Raw genomic sequence first — 20,433 nt, 5'->3', positions numbered from 1 at the left:
AGACTAGTCTTTTCCTTATCCCTAAAATGGTACTTCTCAATCTCTGGACATGTGCTTAACAGATTTTTTTCTATTTCCTCCTCCTTCTAAAGGTTGAGGAATTTTAAAAAATAAGTCAGTTGTGGGATGTCCAAACACCCAGTGCAGTCGAAACAAGCTGCTTCATTTTGTATTTAGTTTAGGGTAAAATTTCAGAACACAGACTATTTCGTTCCAGACTTGGAATACTTAAAATACCCATTCTGAGCTTGAACTATTTTGAAATATATTTGCACATAACTTGTTCAAGGGGACTTATAGAGTAAAAATAGTAGCAACTGCACAAACATGGACAATGTTACAGTTAGGTTACTCAAATTATTTCATAACATAACCTTCTCATACAATAAGTTGGCAGAGATAGTCAATATTTTAAAATTCATGGTTGATTTTCAGTTTGTTCAGGAACACAAAGATATTCTGCCACTGATCTTCACTTGGTGCTCTCCCATCTGAAGGGACCTCTCCCAACCCAGTAATTTATAAATTTGTGACCAGGCACCAGTTGTGTTTTGCGTACTTAGTAATTCATTCCAAATAATAGTTTGCATTCAAAGTGGATATCTGTCAAACAACTGGTATGAAACTTATTGGCTTTATGAATAGTTACCAAGAACAAATTTGAGGAAGGGGATATAATATTATTTTAAAACAGTAAGAGAGCAGAAGCATGAGGCTATGACAAAAATAAGTCACTGGTGATTTAGCCAGCACAAACATTATTGGCATTAATATTTTTCTTTGGGGACAATGAACATTAGAAGAATGAATGTTGAATACTTGCATTTTTAAACTAAAAAAAAACAACGTTTACTATTTTCTCTGTAATGCTTGAGTCTGTCTTTCCCAAATAAACTTATCAAATGTGATATTTAATTTTATCAAAGTTTTTGATAATTTTTTTTATTAAAATATAATTTATCATAGCTACTCTGATAAATAGTTCTTGACGTTTTCAGTCCAGATAACAACATAACCCAACCTAGGAGCAAATTTAATTTTTTAAACCTTCCTATTTTGCTTCTTGTATTTTCCCCTCTCCTTCTTTCTTGCCTATCTTAGGATATATCTGAATTGCAAACACATTGGTTTTGCACTCAATTTTGCCTACAGAGCCTTGAAATATTGAGATCTGTATTTCTTAAGAGTTTGCCAAACCACCAAGTGCACAGTGACAATTCAAATCTACAGTATAGCAAACTTTTTAACATAAGACATACTTTAATTTTGAGGAAGTTGATAATATCCATCTGCACTCAGCAATCATCTCTCCCCTTTTTGGTGAGTAAACCCAATTTTCTCCTCCTCCTCCTCCCATTTTTAAAAAAATTTCCTCCAGGTAAACAGTGAGATCTTATCCTTACTTAGTGAGGATAAGAAGGAAAAGGACTCTTTGTAGAAGCAGTGCTCTTCCACTGAGTAGAGAATGGCTGTCACTGTAATTGACTTTTGTCTTAGTTTTAGAAGACTTAAAACAATTACTTTTTTCTCCTTATTCGTCTATATATCCAGTTCATATGTCACAATAAGCCGTAATGTTGGAATGGCCAACGAACATTTGTGATATGGTCAAACCTATCATAAGTTATGAACATGGGACTTTACCTTTGTCCATCTGTGAAAAGCCAGAGAACCTAGCCATTAATATACTTTAAAAAAAAATATCAATTTTGGTTTTCAGGGTAGACAAAGGTACAGCTATGGCTTGGAGACAGAGCCAGTGTATACCTATTTTGCCCCTTAAGTACCCACCCCGCATCTTCCAAAAGTAAAGAATGTTAATGTCTTTAGCTTTTCCCACTTTATGTATGTTACATTTTTGGCAAAAATCTCACATGATACTAAAAAAGACTAAACTATTGAGCAACTGTATTTATCCTGATTTTTCCCCAGTTCTTTTGTATATTTAGGATTTAGATCTGTACTTCACATTTCACGTATGACAGAACCTGTGTGATTCAAGCTGCATTGCCTTTTTTATTGGTGAGAATGCACCAACAATGAATATAAGGTGGGAAGCAGCAGTATGTTCAACAAATGTGATGCAGTGTGAAAATAAAGAATTGTGAAGCAGATGGGCATGGAAAGTTAAAGAGCATATTCTACTCCTCAGTAAGGAAATAGGCAAATATTTTCCGTTTTGCTTTTTCCTGAGTTTGGCTGGATATTTTTCCTTACTTGTTCACAATTGGTTAAAGCTGATGGACAGAAACATACTCCTACAGTCCAATCAGTATTCATAGTGGAAGGAATAGAATCTCCTCTCAAACAATTACTGGAAGAAATCAAGTCTGTTTTCACTTAGAAGAAGTTCCTCATCCCACAGATTAAGGAACAAAGATACTTTACAGTATATAATTCTAAACAAGTGGCATGTAGTCCCATACTGCACCTGTATTTTGGAACCTTGGGATTAAAAGACAAAGTCAGTTTTTTTAAAAAAACATGTTTTTCAGATGTCAAAATTTTCCTTTTATTTATTGGTCTTTATTCTTTCACTTCACTTGTTTGTTTAATAAAGCTGAGAGCTCCTTTGCAGAGCTTTATAAACTCATGTTCTTAGATTTTTGAATCACTTTTGAAAGTGGCTCTATCCTACTTCCTTCTAGTAAAGTGACCTTTTTAAATGGAGAGAAGTGGGTTTAGATGACAGTCATGATAAATGCGGTCATGTTCACTCAATAAAATAAGGCCCAGTGCATTTGAGGATAAATCAGTGAAATGTACAGCCCCACCTGTCTGTCTCCATCATTCATTTCCACTGTCACTTTCACAGTGGCTGATGGATCACAGTTGCTGTAAAATTAGACAGCCTTTAATCTCATTTCATCCTGATTAGCTTCTCTTTACCCTTTCCCTCTAACTCACTGACTGACACGCTAAAAACTCACACTGGGCTGTGTTTGAGCATGGCATACAAACTTCTTTTCAAATCCCTTTTTGGAGGGGAAAATAGGTACTCACCTGAGCTGAAATGAAATGCAAAGATGAGTGAGCCTGAGACTCATATTAAAATAAATCAGCAAAGCAGAAGACAGTATACAATTAATGAAAGAGATGGTTTGCATCACTAGATTGCAGACTGGCCTGTACATTGCATTATTTACACCCATGAATTCTTAGTGAATTGTTGTAAGATTACTTGAAAGGTATTGTGGGGCACAAGGAATGTCTCAGCAGTGCAAAAAATCTAAGTTACCTTCTCCAGAATTCAGCCACATGTGTTGCACAGTTCAAATGGCTATTTTAGGCATGCACATAGGCTTATCTACACCTAGTGAACCAGACTTTCAGCCTCTTTTCCATTGTTTTGCTTAAGTATTGCAATTCTATTCAATGTGCCAAGCTGTATTTGAACTGAAAAAGTATAGAGAGTTGTACCCATGATCTCCGTAAATTACATTTTTAAATTTTTTCTTAGTTGACATTTGTGGACTTTTCTGTGCTTATTACTTTGGAATTTTCATTGTATCTATGGAACAAAGTTATGAAATCATATTACTGAGAATCTTGCAGGCTTTTCAGTCTCTGCTCTGATAAGTTGTTTGCCGTATGTTTGCATTTCATTGCATATCAACAAATATGCCCAAGAGCATGAAAATACTTTAACCACTAAAATATAACACAGTGTGAAGTACTTTAAATGGATGCACGTGTAGTTTTTCACCTACCTAAGAACACTGATTTAAGGGTAGTATTAAAATGATTTAAATATGTACAGCTGATTTCATTTACAATTAATTGGCATTATTTGAAATTTAAAGATCACTCATATGGCCAACCATTTCAGATGCATAGTTTTTCAATCTAGCATCACATCATTCTGATAAGGCTCATGGATATGCTGCTGAAGGGCACTGCAGTATAAGAACATCAACCAAAAAAAGGACTGGAGTTCAGTGAGTTTCATCTGAATAAATATTTGAAAAATCAATTCCTATGAAGATACAATTGGCTTGCTATTTGTCACAAATTAAAATAAAATAGTATATTAACAATATCTAGGCATTGTTGCTTGCAAGATCTACCAGTAATATATAATGTTAATTAATGCATTTTCACTAAACTTATCTGCCTAACAATTGCTTTTGCTTAGACAGCTGTATGAGCACAGACTATGAAAATGATATTTGACCTTTACTGCAAACTAAATATGCACCTTGCTTATTCATCATTGCTTTAGCAAAGAAAAAAAAATCAGTAAGAAGCTTAAATGAGACTACTTGATCTTTAAGAAAATGTGTCCTACACAAGGAAGCTGCACATATTTCTTATTGTTATTTGCATATACTATGTGGCTCAAGTGCATTGAGAAAAATAAAAGATAATAAAACAAATGAAATGAGAGATATATCACCCAAAATAATCCAAGTGTGAGATAGGCTGCCTCTCTTTTTGGCACTGGCAAAACAGCACAAAGTAAGAGCTGGCCCTGAGTCATATTGATTTCCCACTGCACTGGTTTCCTAAGTGCTCTGTTGATCCGTGTCAAGCAATAAGTTCCCTGCCTGAACATGCACATCACCTCCCCATTTGTCCTCACCTAGATTTAAGGTGCCCATATGATGAGCAGAACAAGGACATTATTTTTCCTACTGGTGACACCCAGCCAGAACTGCTGCATGTGGTACAATAACTAGAGCTGTGTGAGTATGCATTTCAACATATGATTTTTGATAGCATCGCATACCACAAAGCAATACTGTACATTTTATGGCATTGATGCTGCATTTTTTTCTAATACTGCTGTAACCTTGGGGAAAATATATCCGAAAAACAACCCTCCCATTTTTCTCCCCTCCAAAGAAATAACTTCCCCACAACAATTTTTAAAAGAATTTTGCAACTCTAGAAGAATTTTGCTCTTTCAACAAAGGGATTCTTAATTCGATGGAAAGTGTTTGATTGTGCTGCTAATGACATTGTACAGGAAATTAAGCATATACATTTGGAGAAGGCATTAAATCAGCAGGACCTTAATTTAAAAACTTAAAACTATATGGAAATGCAGTTTGCTCATTGCTGTGTGAGAGAAAGCTACTGAATATTTTGAAGTTTTGTTGTGGAAACGTGGCCTACAGAATGAATCTTGGCTGAGGGGGTTTTTTTTGGTTTGTTTTTTTACGTTCTGTAATTTTACTTAAAAAAAAAAAGAAAAAAGTACTTATGATATGTTTAGAGGGCGTTGTTTGACCATTGCATTTTATGCAATATTTCTATTTGGTAAGGCACAGTTTATATATTCGCTGTAAAATGTTGCTAGCAGGCTAAGCTTCAGCCAAAGTGGGTGCTAAAACTACCTCAGTCCAAAATCTGTATAATAGCTGATGATGCTATTGAGACTGGCTGTAGCATTACAGCCAGCTTCTGCATGCTTTGGGAAGCTACTGTGACAGCTCATTTAGGTCACAGAATGCCAGAAACTGTCACAAACTTCTCTGGGCCCTTTGGTTTTGAGATCTCAATTATGCCTGGAGTTTTCCAAGGCTGTGTCGCAACTGGTACTGCTAAAGAGGTTTCTGTCAGCACAGCCCAGATGCGGAGCAAAATATTGTTCTTATTAAAACAGCAAATGGATATGAGAGTGCAACTGACAACCTAATCCGGTTGTTTTCCATTAAACAGGATATAAGGATTGGTTCACAGCAGGTTTTAGATCACTGAGCACATTTACAGGGACTAAAGCATTAAAGTCCAAATTTGCAACTTCCCTGAAATCCTCAGAGTAACCATGCTATTGAAATGCACCTTAATAAAGGATATCTGCTTTATTCACAGTTATGCCATATAATAGCGCCCATCACTGTGTTGTGGAAGTAGAAAATTTCTTGTTCGTTCTGGGAGGAGAAGACCAGTGGAATCCTAATGGTATGTATGCAATAATTAGTTGAACTGTGAAGAAAAAATACATTAAAAAATTAAAGAACCACCACACGAGTATCTAATGTGTAGGAAATCCATAAACTGCTACTTATACATGAAATAGCAGTATGGCAATTTTCCTTCTTTTTCATAAGTTGATTTCTCCCATCCCACACCCTAATCTCATCAGATCTGATCTCAAGACTGTATTGTTTAATGTTAGCTTGCTTGCTACAAATCAGAAGAAACTGAAGGAAAGATTGGGAATCTACACGCAGCCTTGTAAGGCTGTAGAAGCCTCTTGGGCTTCAGATTATACACCAACGATTTAGGCTGTGATCTGAAATTCATTTATGGCAATAAAGTCTAAACTTTTTTTTGGTTATATTTTGTCCAACATCACACAGTAAGTTTGGTAAAAACAGATCACAGAATTTAGCTAATCTTTTGAGTCCTATTAAAACATTTAAGGTGTATTTTTCAAAATCTATGCATGCATAAAGTGAAGAACCACAACACAAATGTATTTTTATAGATCAAGTTGAAGCTACTAGCAGAAACATATACATTCCGCACACTTAAAACGGATTATATATGCTAATATTAAGCTGAAAAGTGATGCATTAGAAGTAAAATTTCTTAGGACAGCTGTGTAAACCACCTCATACACATATATATCTAACAAAAGAGATTTAAGCAGCAAGCTTCTGGATCTGAAAAACATTACTTTGTAATTCAACTATCACTCCCTCTCTAGCAGAAGAATTCTACATTGTGATGGGAGAATAGAAAGTGGAAACTAATTTCATGAGGGTCCCTCCAGTTATGTTACTGATTTGGGATTTCGGTATTTCTGCTATTCACTCATAATCTCTGAAATGTTTGAATAGTTATTTCTCAATTAAGACATTTGGTGAGAACTGTTTAAAATTGTAACAACCGTTTTGTGTACTTCTATATTTCTTGTGTTTCCAGTATTCACTTTTTTTTCTAGTGCCAATCTAATACCATCCAGGTAAAATGGCTATGTATTCACATTCTCAAAGGTCTTCAGATTTTCCTGGTACTCCTGTATCTCTAGTCTTATCAGTGATTTACATAATGATTGTGGTAAGGGCTGTTTAACGAGATTACTTTATAAATTTTCTGTTGAGAGAAATGAAATCGTTTAACAGACTTCTGAACAAAGCAAAAGAACAATATGCCTTGCAAAATTTAGAATATTGTCAAGACATCATTGAAAAGCTCGCACATGAAGGCAGAGTTGCAGCTGTAGCAGTCTGTGTAACATAGATAATTATGACTTAGAAAGTATAAAACAGCTTGCAGGTACACATTTTTACTTCAAAATGCCAGAAGATCCAGCTGAGATTACATATACTGCATATATTTTATTTGAAAGGCCCATTGCAGCATCTGCGCTAAACCAAACTATATCAAAGCATTACATCTGTTCATTTCTTTAGAAACTAAACTAAGCAATCCTCTCTAATAGCATTCTTTCAATAGAGTCTTAAAAATTATTTATTTAAGTCAGTGTTCTGGAAGAATAACTTTTGCAGCCTATTCCTAAAGAGCTATTCCATAAAAAGGTTACAGATAATTTATTTATAGAGGTATACACTATAGAACTGATCTGAAAGTTGATGTTGCAACCCTCAAGCCTTTTTCAATGCAAATGTAGCTTTGACCAAAAAAGTGGGTAAACCACTCCATTAGGCCAATTGAACGGTAGGTCTCCCCAACCGCTACACTAAATTTAGAAGGATAATTTCTGAGCTATTTCACCCACATTGGAATTGTTGGTTTTGTTTTGGCTAGTTTATTTATTTAATTAATTTATATAGCTGCCCATCTCAAGTGCATGACTCTGGGTGGCTCACAACTTTAAAACCAAAATATATAGCAAATATTAAAATCAAACAAGAAATAAATTACACAACAGTTAAAGAATCATAGAATCATAGCCCAGAAATGAGCTCCATCACACACCTGGGGTCCCAGGCTCAGACACAGAACCAGTTCTTCAAAGCCTTCCAAAAGGCCAGCAGGATGGGGGGCAACCTAATCTCAGAGGGTGGGTGCCACAGCAGAAAAGGCTTTTCTTTGGGGGGGCTCAGCCAACATTCCTTGGCTGACGGAACCTGTAACATGGCTCACCTGCCAGATTGGATAGGATGGGTAGAAATAACCAGGATGAAATGTAAGTTGCCTCGCCCCAAGCCATGTAGGGCTTTAAAGGTAATTACCAGCACCTTGAATTGCACCCAGAAGCAAACTGGTAGCCAGTGCAACTTGCAAAGCAGTGGTGTTACATGCGCCAAATAGCTGGTGTCTGTGCTGCTGCATTTTGCAACAGCTGAAGCTTCCGAATGCTCTTCAAGGGCAGCCCCATGTAGTCCAAATGGGAGATCACAAGGGCCTCCTGGTCTAGGAATGGGCACAACTGATGCACAAGACAAAGCTGTGCATAGGCCCTCTTATCCACGTCTACCACCTGTTTCTTGAGCAGGACCCCAGATTGTGCACTAGTTCTGTCTGAGATAGTGCCACCCCATCCAGAACCAAAGATGGAACGTTCCCAGAACCAGGAGGTCCAAAAACCCAAAGCCACTCAATCTTGCTTGGGTTGAGCTGAAACCTGTTGTGCCCCATCCAGGCCCCCACAGCCTCCAGGCATTAAGATAAGATTTCTATGGCATCACTTAGATGGCCCAGGGTGGAGACAAAAAGCTGGGTATCAGCAGCATATTGATAGTACCTCGCCTCAGACTGTTGAATCACCTCCCCGGTAGCTTCATGTAGATATTAAACAGGAGGGGAGAAAGTACCAAGCCCTGCAGCAACCCATATAGTAGAGTTGCAATAAGGGTGGAGAAATACTAACATTTCACTGCCCTTACCTCCACAAGGTGTCCTAATAGTGGCTCTAGCTCATGTATAATCAGATTCACTCCTTATCATCCGCCAGTGGCACTCTAGACATCTCTTCTCCCGCTTCATCTCCCTTAGCTACTCTGTAAACTAGAAGGAGTTCTGGGATCCTCAGGAGGAGAGAGGCCACTCAGGTGCAATCTGATCCTGAGCCCCAGCCACCCTCTTATTCCAGGCAGCTACAAGGCAGCTTATTCTAAGTGACTATAGAGGATTCGACCAGACCTTCTGGAACAACCCCAAGTTCCCTCTTAAACCCAAATGGGTCCATCAGTTGCCTGGGGCAGACCAATCTAATAGATCCAGCCTCCTTGCGGTGGAATGTGACATCAGAGAACTTCATGGTTACCAGAGAGGGGTCTGACATGGCAGGGGAGAAACCACTAACTCCCCCAAATCCAGACCACCTTGCCACTGCTCTGACAGAAAAACCAGGTCACAGTTATGTGTCAGGTCCTGGATGACTTGTGACAGGCCCATGGCTGTCATGGTGGCCATGGACTCCTGAACTATCTCCAACCCCACACCCAGAGAAGGCAGGTTAAAATCCCATAAGACCATAAGCCTAGGGAACTCCACTGCCAGCCTGACACAGAGTCAAGGAGCTCAGGCAGGGAAGTTGCTATACAGCAGAGGGGCTGGTACAATAGCAACAATCCCAATTGAGCACTAGAACCCAATTTAACAAACAGGATCTCGCAGCCAGTAATCTGTGGGTCAACAGTGATGTAACTATGATGCAATTTTAAGTCACATGCAAGGAACAGGGCCTTTAAAAAAGATTTCTGCATTAAACAGATTGTGTTAAACAGAAATTGCAATGCATTCTCCTTGCTCAAGTCTTTATTTTGATGTTAATTCAAATATAATATGCATTACAATATATGTTAATACCTTGGAGACATACAGTGCCAGTAGTTAGGACTGCACAGGTTTTTTTTTTCTTTTTTCCATGAATGGCATATATAAATCCTTATGAAATACTGTGTGGAGTTCTTGGGGTTCTCTGAGCTTGGTTGTTTTCTTGCAAGTGTTTCATTACCTGGCTAGGTAACATCTTCAGTGCTAGAATGGAAAGGGGTTTGCTCTTTGTTTATATACAGTGGCTTGCCCTGCCCATGCTGGTGGTTTCCCTTTCCCTTTCCCTTTCCCCTTTCCCTTTCCCTTTCCCTTTCCCTTTCCCTTTCCCTTTCCCTTTCCCTTTCCTTTCCTTTCCTTTTTCTGGTAGTTCCTTGATTAGGGTATTGTTTACTGCTTGATTGTATGTCTGGTGATAATCTTGGTGTTAATCTCTGCTTATCTGGGTGATGATGAGGAGATGTTCTGGTCTTTTGTTTTCCTTTTTATTGTCTCTTTTGAATAGTGTGTAGATGTTGTTTATCTCTATGTGCCTGTTGATGGCTGCCTTGTCTGAATACCAAGCTTCCAGGAATTCACTTGCATTTTTGGATGTAGCTTGGTCTAAGATGCTGACAGTTTCCCAGTTGAAACTATGGTTAAGTCTGTCCATGTGTTGTGAGATTAAGGAGTTTTCATCGTGTCTTCTGACTGTCAAAAACAAAAGACCAGAATATCTCCTCACCAGCAATCAACACCCAGATAAGCAGAGATTATCTGATTATATCACCCAGATAATACCACCCAGATTATATCACCCAGATAAGCAGAGATAACACCAAGATTATCACCAGACATACAATCAAGCAGTAAACAATACCCTAATCAAGGAACTACCAGAGGAGGAAAAAATAAAACAAAACAAAAGCCACACCCCCTCCAACACTAGCAGGGCATGCAACTATATAAATGGGGAGCAAACCCCACTCCCTTCCAGCACTCAAGATGTTACCTAGCTGGGTAACGAAACGTTTGCAAGAAAACAACCAAGCTCAGAGAACCCCAAGGACTCCACAGTTCAACCCTGAGCTACATATATTCACTTCTATTGGAAATACAGGGTGAAGCAATAGCTAATACTTCCTCATATTTCACGTTTTTTTCTGGAAAATGCATTGTATTTTCTCTACAAGGAAATCCCAAGAATGTAAAATGAACAAATCTCTGATGTAAGGATGCCTAAGCACTTGATAAAGGTTTCTTCATGTCCCTGTAAGCAACCATCATCAAGCTATTTCAGTATTAATGGAAGAACTCAGATATCCCAATGATTTTCTGAATTACCAGAATGCCATGAGAAGCAACCTCCCTACCTCCTGGACAGTAATTTCCTGGTGTGTTGTTAGAATTTGATTTATCATACTGTTTTAAAATGCTAGTAGATTTTGGTATTAAAAAGAGTCACTAGATATCTGCTATAGGTATCTGTTAAAAGCTGCTGGGAAGTGTGAATTTTTTATCAGTTTAAACTATCCATAATAGTTGTCCAAAAGGAAAAAGACTGATGCTATAAAACTGTGACTTGCAATCATACAGAATCAGCATCCATCCTACTATTAAAACAGGGGGAGGTATTCTCCTTGGATGGCAAATGCTCAGTGGTGTGGAACAGTAATGAAGGATGGGAGTACACAACTATGTCTTGTTTGCCCCTTAAGTTCATCTACTCAGGTGTTATGAAGAATGCTGTTTATTAGCCCTGTGCAACATGTTCCCACACTATCCAAGAATCAAACATGGCTGCTTTAACGAGTTGCATGCATGTGCTCCCACAAATTCTGAAGGACTTTTCCTGGATTAGATTCAAAGCATTGCACAGTCCTACTGCACATTCTAGCAATGAAATGAGATTCCATTGCCAATCCAATCATCTGTATGTCAAAGGGGAAAAGTGTTCCATCTTGGCCTTCAATCAACAAAAGGCTTTGGGCCAGCCCTTCAAAAAGCAAAGAGCTAAATGTGAAATTAATCTCTTTACAGGCAAGCACAGTACAAACTTCGTCAGCCGGTATGATCCTAGGTTTAACAGCTGGATACAACTTCCGCCTATGCAAGAGAGGTAAAACTTAATACATGTTTGGAGAGTGGTGATATCACAATTAATGGTAGTACTTTTCTCTAAGAGAAAGTAGCAAGAGAGAAATTGAATGCTGTGTTTTTTCTTAATAGTAAGAGAAAATAATTGTTTTGAGTTATGGAAAGAGTTGAAACTAATGTTCTGTTTGGAAGCCTTAAAATGTATAGCTTCTTAAGTTTCTATAACTTACATTTGATTGTAGCACTATCATATAAAATCTAACAATGCTGTTTTCGCTCTGGATTGAAAGAAGTTATGACATTCATTCATTCATAGCCTTTTCTTTTCTTAACTTCAGTATGATTGGCAAATTGACTTCCTAGTGCAGTTTAGGAGCTGATAGGTCATATTGACTGACAGTTAAACCACAGCATCTGTAGATACCTACTGTATGGTTGCAGCTTCTGTGTAATCAGGCAGAGAAAGTTGATCGAAGCATGATAGCAATGAAGGGATTCCTTGTTTTGATCTGAACCTTATCAACCCACTGTTTTATTTTTTAAAATTCAGATAGTTATACTACTTCTTGTGTTATGCAAGCCCCACTGCTACCAGATACACTTTGAATCAGTCCTGAGTTATTAAAAATAAACCAAAGTAATGATAATTAAATAATTAATAATAAACTGTTAAAAGGTTAGGGGCCAATAGTTTTAAAAAATGCCTTACATATTTACTAAGGAGAACAAACAAGGCATTGGTACTCAACCACAGAAAGTATAGCGTAAAGCCTTTGAACAAAGCAGTAAAAGCTCCACTTCCAAGCTTACTGTTTATTTGCCCTATGGAGGGAAAGCTAATTAGGGAACCCTTAGATTTAAGGTAGCTGATAACATGGGCAGCTTGTAAATCAAGAGTTGCAATTTTAGGATGCAAGTCATAATCCAGATCTTAAAACACAGATGAACACTATCTGTGAAGCATTTGGGGATACCCTTTAGCTAGGACATCCATAAAAACTGAAGATGTTCAGCTCATTATCCATTTGAATAAATCTACTTCTCACAGCCTCACTGCCTCTAACTTAAAGCAGATTTAATATCTGTACTGAGTATATTACACCTGCAGATATACTGAGAGAGAGAGAGAGCACACACACGCATTCTCGGCATTTTCTTACAAGCCTAACTCATATGTACAATATAAATAAAAGCACCAAGAAATCTAGAATCTATTAAATATTGTGGTTTTTGTTGTTGTTTTGGCTAGGGTTTTACAGTAAGATCATTAACCTTTACAGTAGAGCCTATATAACTTGTAGAATGATCAGTTATTTTAGTGTAGTAAAAGCCACTAAGAATAGATGATTTGCTGAAAACATGATTAAACACTTTAAAAATATGGGAATTGTGTGCTGACTAGTCCCTTGTGACTTTTGTAAAGACTTAACATTTATTAAGTCAAAATGTGTTTCAAGGCAGATTTTAGCATCTAATTTTTTTTTAATAACAAGGTCTTGCAAAAATAACTCCTGCAATTTTTCTAACAATATCTATGGAGCTTAATCAGCCCTGTGACCAAATGTTATTTATATTCTTGTTTACTTATCTTACAGATATCTCTATAATAAATTTCTAAAAACATGTCACATAAGAAATAAAATAATTTTAAAAAAGAAAAGAATATGGAATATAGAATGAAATATGATGATCCCAATTAAGGGATCCCCAGACCAGAAATCATTTCTTGTAGTGTGAGAAATGATTTCTGTTCCCCAGAAAGTGTTTTGCCAACCAGCTGTTAGATACTGTTTAAGTAATACCTCTTCACAGCTCTTTGGTATTAATCTTGATCATAAAGGGCATCTGCAATGAAAACTGTTGAAGAAGTTTCATTTTTTAAAAAGCAAGAATATATTGCTTTTCAAAAAATGAAACATACATACACACACACACACGAAAAATAAAGAGCTTGACCCATTTAATGTCCTAATGATTTTAAAGAAGAACTAAATATTTATTTAAATTTCTTCCACTCAGTTGAATGCAGATTGGTAAATTATGTTAATTAAAAATGTGTAGCACTTTGTACCTTAATTATTCTGGTCTACTCTTTATGTCATTTGTTGCCCTGGGCCCCAAACTCCTACCTGTTGCCTTGAGTGTTTCAGTGCTGATGAAGTAAAAAAAAAAATCTAAGCTTTATATCATGCAATTGTAGCAAGAGGTAGTCCAAGTACAGGCACAATGCATCCTAAAGGTGTTTTGCATTCAGCACAAGCACAGCATATACCATGATCTATATTACACTTGGTCAGTGCACACATAGCCCAGCAGAGGCGATTACCTATATGGGAGATGAAACCAAGCCCCTCCTTCTTCTCAAGGATTACCTTCAAACAAGAGATCAGCATTGCAGTGGACAGACATAAGAATGAGGCTGATAAATTATCACTTGGGTAAGAGCTAGTTTTGAAGAGTTGCAAGCCAACTTCCCCCAAAAGGGTTGTTAGCAAATTCAGCCATATTCCCTCTAAAGAAACAGACCAATACAAGAAATGGGAAAACAAAAATAAGATAAAAAATGAGATGTGAGAAATATCACAATAATCAATCAATAAATAAACAAGTAAATAATAAGTTAGATTTTTGCATTATGAATTTTATGCAGTCCTGAAATGGAAATGTACGAGCATTTGCTTCTATAAAATTCTGGAAGATTTAGTAAAATACTTCCCATTCCACAGAATCTGTTAAGGCAGCTAACAGTATAAAAAGCATGTATAAGAAGCAAGTAAAACGACTTTCAGTTTAGAAACAGTATAATTATAGTATAATTAAGTATAATTATACCTTTAAAACTGCACACAGCATGGAAAATCTTAAATGGTAAAAAGGGAAGTAGAATTATTTAAGCCAATAGTACTAACACCTGGCATAACATCTTTGGGTTTCTTGTGCAGGACTCGGTTTTAAGCAAAAGTGAGGCAGCTGCCTCAGGTGGTAATGCTGGAAGAAGAGCAATAAACATGTTACATAGCCTGTCCTACATCTTTATGTTTCCATTCTCAGGTGCGGTAATGAAAGATACATTCCCTTCAAATACTATTGATTACTTAAAGTATTGAAGAAAGGCGTAGTTAGCACTGGTCAATTTTTATATGGAAATTGAGTTGCCTCTGATAACATATGTTGGATTAGCGCTGTACTTGGGTCAATAACTTCCATAGCCTAAATTCTATATGTCTGTCATCTCTGATCGTTTGTGGGATCATGAAGGGCGCCTTCCTCCAGATTTGAGTAAATGGGTAAAACCATATTGTACAAGACATTACTGCTATGAATCCAAACTATTCAGATCTTTAAAGTGATAATGCAGACTTTGCTGGAAAGCAGAGCAGTCACTGAAGCTGGACCCTTGCAAAAACACATGAACTTTAAAAATCCTAACCATTTTCTACTAAACTCTGGCTGTTGCTCTTTCCACCAGCTAAAGCTTATGAATGTTTTTAAATGAAACATCACATATTGCACAGCAAAAAGAATATTGAACAACAAAAAAAGTATAAACTGAGGCTGGTTCTATTGCAGCTAAGGAAGGCTTGTGGATCACATACATCTATTTTGCTACCTGTGTGGAATAATGGAGTAAGAATAAGAAAGGTCTTGTGAACATACAGGGACCTCCAATCTGTGAGATTTGCCCCGTTCGACAGAGAAACTCTCGTGACACGTGTGGTTCACAAAGAAGGTTTACTCATGCGTAACGTAGTAGTCACAAGCAAAGCCAGGACTGGCTTGGTACAATTGCATCACTTGTTATATTCCCCCCTTCCCGCGCTTTTTCCCGCCTCGTGATCGCGTTGCGGCTGTGGGCTATTAGGCCCCCCAATGTCCCCCCTGATCGTTCATGATGGCAGGGTCGGTCAGAGTCCATTGTCCTTGATTGCCAGTCCCCCTCCGGCTGGGTTGGCCCCTCCCTGCTACGTGCAGACCCGCGGGTTCTGTGCTGCGTTACGATCTTGTTTCGCTGCCCTGCGGCCCCGTTCCCTGCTTGCTCGCGCCGTTATCAGTTCGTAATTAAAAGCTTCCGCTGCGGTTTTCCTGTTTAGCTGGCCGCAGGTGGCTCGTTAATTAGCGGCGCTTTCGGTTCCTCTTTTCCCCGCTAGCTACCGCCGGTGGATTCCGCGTGGTCTGGTTGCGAGCTTCCCTGCAGCCCCGTGCTTCCCTGAAACCTCGTGCTGACCGAACCTGACATGCCGCCCCCCTGACGACAACTCCCCCCCTCGGTCCTATTTCGGCTTCCCGGGGTATTTACTGTAAAAGTCCCGCACTAGGTCCGGCGCCCTTATGTGGGTTTTACTCACCCATTCGCTGTGGGACTTGGGGAAATGTTTCCATTGCACTAGGAGCTGGGTCTGCCCCTTGTGCCTCCGGGCGTCCAGTATCCGGTTGATTTCGAAATGCTGCTCCCCCCCGACCATGATGGGTGGTGGTACTCCCTCCGCCTTGTGCCAGGCGTTCCCCGGCTGGTGCAACTTTAGCAGGCTGCAATGGAACACCGGGTGGATCTTCCCGAGGCTTTTCGGGAGCGTCAGCCTGACGGTCACCGGATTGATGATCTCCGAAATGGGGAACGGCCCCACAAACCTCGGGCTGAGTTTTTTCGATGCCTGGTGCGTCTTTAGGTTTTTGGTTGACAGATACACCTGGTCCCCCACTTTCCACTTTTCCTCGGGGAGCCTCTTGCGGTCCGCGTGCTTCTTGTAGTCGGCTTTGGCTCTTTGCAATGCCGCGTGCGCCGCTCGCCGGGTCTCGTCGATTTGGGCGAACCAGGCGTCCAGGGAGTTGATCTGGGATTCCGGCTGAGGCAGCTCCGGCATGGGGACGAATTCTCTCCCGGTGGCTACTTTGAACGGAGAGAACCCGGTGCTCTTGTGGACGGCGTTGTTGTATGCCACCTCCGCGAATGGTAGTAGCTCCGCCCAATCGTCCTGTTGGTGCCCCACGTAGCAGCGCAGGTACTGTTCGAGCCCCCCGTTCAGGCGTTCCGTGGCTCCGTCCGTCTGCGGGTGCGCCGCGGAGGATAGGGCTTGTTTCGTCCCCACCCGCTTCAGGAACTCCCGCCAGAACCGCGCGATGAAGTTGCCGCCCCGATCGCTGACGATACGTCGAGGTGCGCCGTGGAGTCGGTAGACATGTTGCACGAACAGTTTCGCCAGCCCCTCGGCCGTGGGGACTCGCCGGCACGCTACAAAGTGCGCTTGTTTGGAGAATAAGTCCGTGACCACCCAAATGGCGGTCTTCCCCTTACTCTCCGGGAGCTCCACTATGAAGTCCATGGCGACCTCTTGCCAAGGGCCGTCGGGTTCCGCTACCGGCTGGAGTAGGCCTCTAGGTTTGCCTTTGGCTCCTTTCGCTGTTGCGCACACCGGGCAACCCCCGAGTACGCCTCCACGTCCTTCCGGAGCGTGGGCCACCAAAACTGCCGCCGGATTAAGTGGAGTGTCTTTACGAAGCCGTAATGCCCCGCGCTCCGGCTGTCGTGGGCTCTCTCCATGACCTCCCGTCGGCAACCCTCGGGCACGTACAGCTTTCCTTCGTGCCACCACAACCCCTCTTGGCCGGTTAGCGCCTCTCGGTTCTGCTTGAGCCAACCGTCCCGCTCCGCTGCCTCCGCGAACCTTTGCCTTACTTCAGACGCCGCGTCCCGTCGCTCCCCCTTGGTCTGGCTTCGGGTCACCGCCTTTGCAGCCAGCCTGCTGGCGGGGATGACGGAGTCCACGATCTCCTCCCGTAGGCTGGCGTGTTGGGGCATGCGAGACAGTCCATCCGCTAAGAAGTTGCGCTTCCCGGGGATGTGTTTCAGTGTGAACCTGAACCTCCCGAAGTATTGGGACCACCGTGCCTGTTTGGGGGATAGCTTACGCGGGGTCTTCAGGGCCTCGAGGTTCTTATGGTCCGTCCACACCTCGAACGGTTCAGTTGCCCACTCCAGTAGATGCCTCCACGTGGCCAGCGCCCACTTGACCGCGTACGCCTCTTTCTCCCACACCATCCACCTCCTCTCCGTCTCGGTGAATTTGCGGGAGGCGTAGGCGCACGGGTGGATGGCCCCTCCGGGCTGGGTTGGAGCAGGACTGCTCCCGTTGCCACGTCTGATGCATCCACTTGGATTATAAACCGCCGGTCTGGGTCGGGATGGCGCAGGATCGGCTCCGCGGTGAACCGCTGTTTTAGTTCCTCAAACGCCCCCTGGCATTCTGCAGTCCACGCGAGTGCCATGCTGGGCTTGGGGGTTTCCCAGTGCCCTTGGTTTTTAGCAGGTCGGTTAGGGGAAGGGCGATTTGGGCGAAGTTCGGGATGAACTGACGATAGAAGTTCGCAAACCCTAGGAAGCTTTGGAGTTGCCTCCGGGTTCGCGGCGCTTCCCAGCCCAGGACATCCCTTACTTTCGCCGGGTCCATCTCAATTCCCCGGCTGGATATTCGGTAGCCGAGGTAGTCTAGTTGCTCTCGATGGAACTCGCATTTCGAGAGCTTTGCGTACAGCTGTGCCTTCAGCAGTCTCTGGAGCACCGTGCGCACCAGGCTCACGTGCTCCGCCAGGGTCTCGGTGTAGATGAGGATGTCGTCCAGGTAGACCAGGACGCCCCGGTAGAGTAGGTCGTGCAGCACCTCATTAATTAGCTGCATAAATACCCCGGGGCCCCTTTTAATCCGAACGGCATCACGGAAAACTGGTAGCTTCCGAGCGGGGTGTTGAACGCCGTCTTCCACTCATCTTTTGCGCGGATCCTAACTCTGAAGTAGGCTTCGCGCAAGTCCAGTTTTGTGAACACCCTCCCCTTCGACAGATGCGACATCAAGTCCTTCATCAGGGGGAGGGGGTATTTGTACTCCGTGCTGATTGCGTTCAGCCCCCGGTAGTCTACGCACATACGGAGCGAGCCGTCCTTCTTCTCCCGGAATAACACCGGGGCCGCTAATGGTGACTTCGCGGGTTGGATGAATCCCCGTGCTAGGTTCTTGTCTATGAACTCGCGCAGGGCTCCCATCTCCCTCCTCGACAGGGAGTACATTTTTGGCTTAGGCAGGGTCGCTCCTGGCTCTAGCTCGATGGCGCAATCACTGGGCCGGTGTGGTGGGAGCTGGTCAGACTCCTTCTCCCCGAACGCTGCCGCCAGGTCTCGATACTGCCTCGGGATTCCGCCGCCCGTCGGGGGTTCCCCGGGTCCGGCCCCTCGCTTTGCGGTTGCCTCGCTAGTCGCCGCTGCCTCCCCTCGCCTCGGGATCGTGGCGGTTCTCCGGGGTCCCGGCGCTGCTGCTGCTGCTGTTGCTGTTGCCGCCCGGGTCTCGGGCCCCATCTGCTCTCGCCCCGTCTCCCGGTGTCCCGGACCCTCCGCTTGTCCGCCGGTGGTTGCGGCTGCCTCCGTCTCCACGGCTCGGTCCCCTCTGCTCTCGCCCCTCGCCGGTCTGTCGACCCCGAACCGCACTGCCTCCGCCGTCCAATCGACTCGTGGGTTCCGCCGCCGCAGCCACGCCAAGCCGAGTACCACCGCGTAGTCGGCCACCGGGACCACCACGAACCTCAGTTCTTCCCGGTGACTCCCGATCGTCATCTGGACCGGCTCGGTGTAATACTGAGCTGGCCCCCCCCCTGCCAGCGTGCCATCTAACTGGCTGAATGAAATGGGCTCCCGGAGGCGCCTCAGCTGTAGCCCGAGCCCCGAGACCACCGCTGGGTGCATCAAGCAGTGGGTGCAGCCCGAGTCCAGTAGCGCCCGTAGCTGCGCCTCGCCTCCGGATCTCACCCCCGGACGTGTATCCTCACCCGGAACGGTGGGCAGTCCTCGTCTCCTATTGGGTCCGCGCGCCTCGACTCCCCTGCTCGCACTGGGACGCCGTTCAGTGCGAGCGCGCCTCGTTTCCCGCCGGCCCCGAGTCCTCTCCGGAGGATGCTGTCTCCGGGGTCGACCACCCCCCGCGTCCTTTCTCGGTCACCGCCGCCACTGCCCCCTTCCGCGGTCGGTCACCGGTCCTTTTCCCGTTCGCACGCGGGGTTTTGACTTCGGGCCGTGGTGGGGCGCCTTCCCGCTCCGTCGGGCACTGCGCCGCTCGGTGGCCTCTGCCTCCGCATCGGAAGCACAGATTCGGGGCTCTGGTCGCCTCTCGCCTCCCGGTGGACTGCCGTCGACCGCTCCGTCTCTCCTCGGGGTCCTCTCCCTCGGCCGGTCCCTCGTCTGGTCCCGTCGTCTTGTGCTCTGTTGGATCTGCCGCCACGCCGATTCCGCCGTTCCGGCCAGCCAGATCCAATCCTTCACTGTGGCCGGGTCGTCCCGCCCCAGTGCCCGTTCCAGGATCTCTGGGTTGAGTCCCCTCTTAAAATACTTCACCTTCAGGGACTCCGGCCAGTCCGCGAGCTTCTCGGCCAACCTCCGGAACTCCAGGGCATATTCTGATACCGATTTGCCCCGCTGCCTGAATTGTAGGATGTCGTCCTCCGCCCGCTTGGCGCTCAATGTGTCCTCGAATCTGTCCCGGAGCGCCTGCATGAAGTCCGGGAAACTCCGTAGTTCCGCCGCGTTGGCATCGTACAGCCCGATCACCCAGCTGGCGGCTTGGCCATCTAGCAGCTCGGCCACGTAGGATACCCTGTCCTCGTCTCTGGCGAATAGGTGACCAC

At 43.2% G+C, this 20,433-nt stretch overlaps 1 protein-coding gene across 1 annotated transcript in view; it reads left to right on the top strand.

Moving 5' to 3' along the window:
• The window catches only part of KLHL14 (kelch like family member 14), an 89,860-nt gene that overhangs the window by 49,033 nt on the left and 20,394 nt on the right, over positions 1-20,433 (top strand). Inside the window, exons 3-4 of the mRNA XM_088130823.1 lie at positions 5,818-5,907; positions 11,713-11,791. Coding sequence (XP_087986949.1) covers positions 5,818-5,907; positions 11,713-11,791 — 169 coding nt within the window. The remainder of the gene's footprint in view (positions 1-5,817; positions 5,908-11,712; positions 11,792-20,433) is intronic.

Source organism: Python bivittatus, unplaced genomic scaffold (genome assembly GCF_059951505.1).
Source record: "Python bivittatus isolate LINGU-HERP-01145 unplaced genomic scaffold, Pbiv_v1 ctg000840_np1212, whole genome shotgun sequence".
In the NCBI taxonomy this organism is placed as follows: domain Eukaryota; kingdom Metazoa; phylum Chordata; class Lepidosauria; order Squamata; family Pythonidae; genus Python; species Python bivittatus.
Note: the sequence above shows the minus strand (reverse complement) of the source record. Positions and strands in the feature narration are given on the sequence as shown.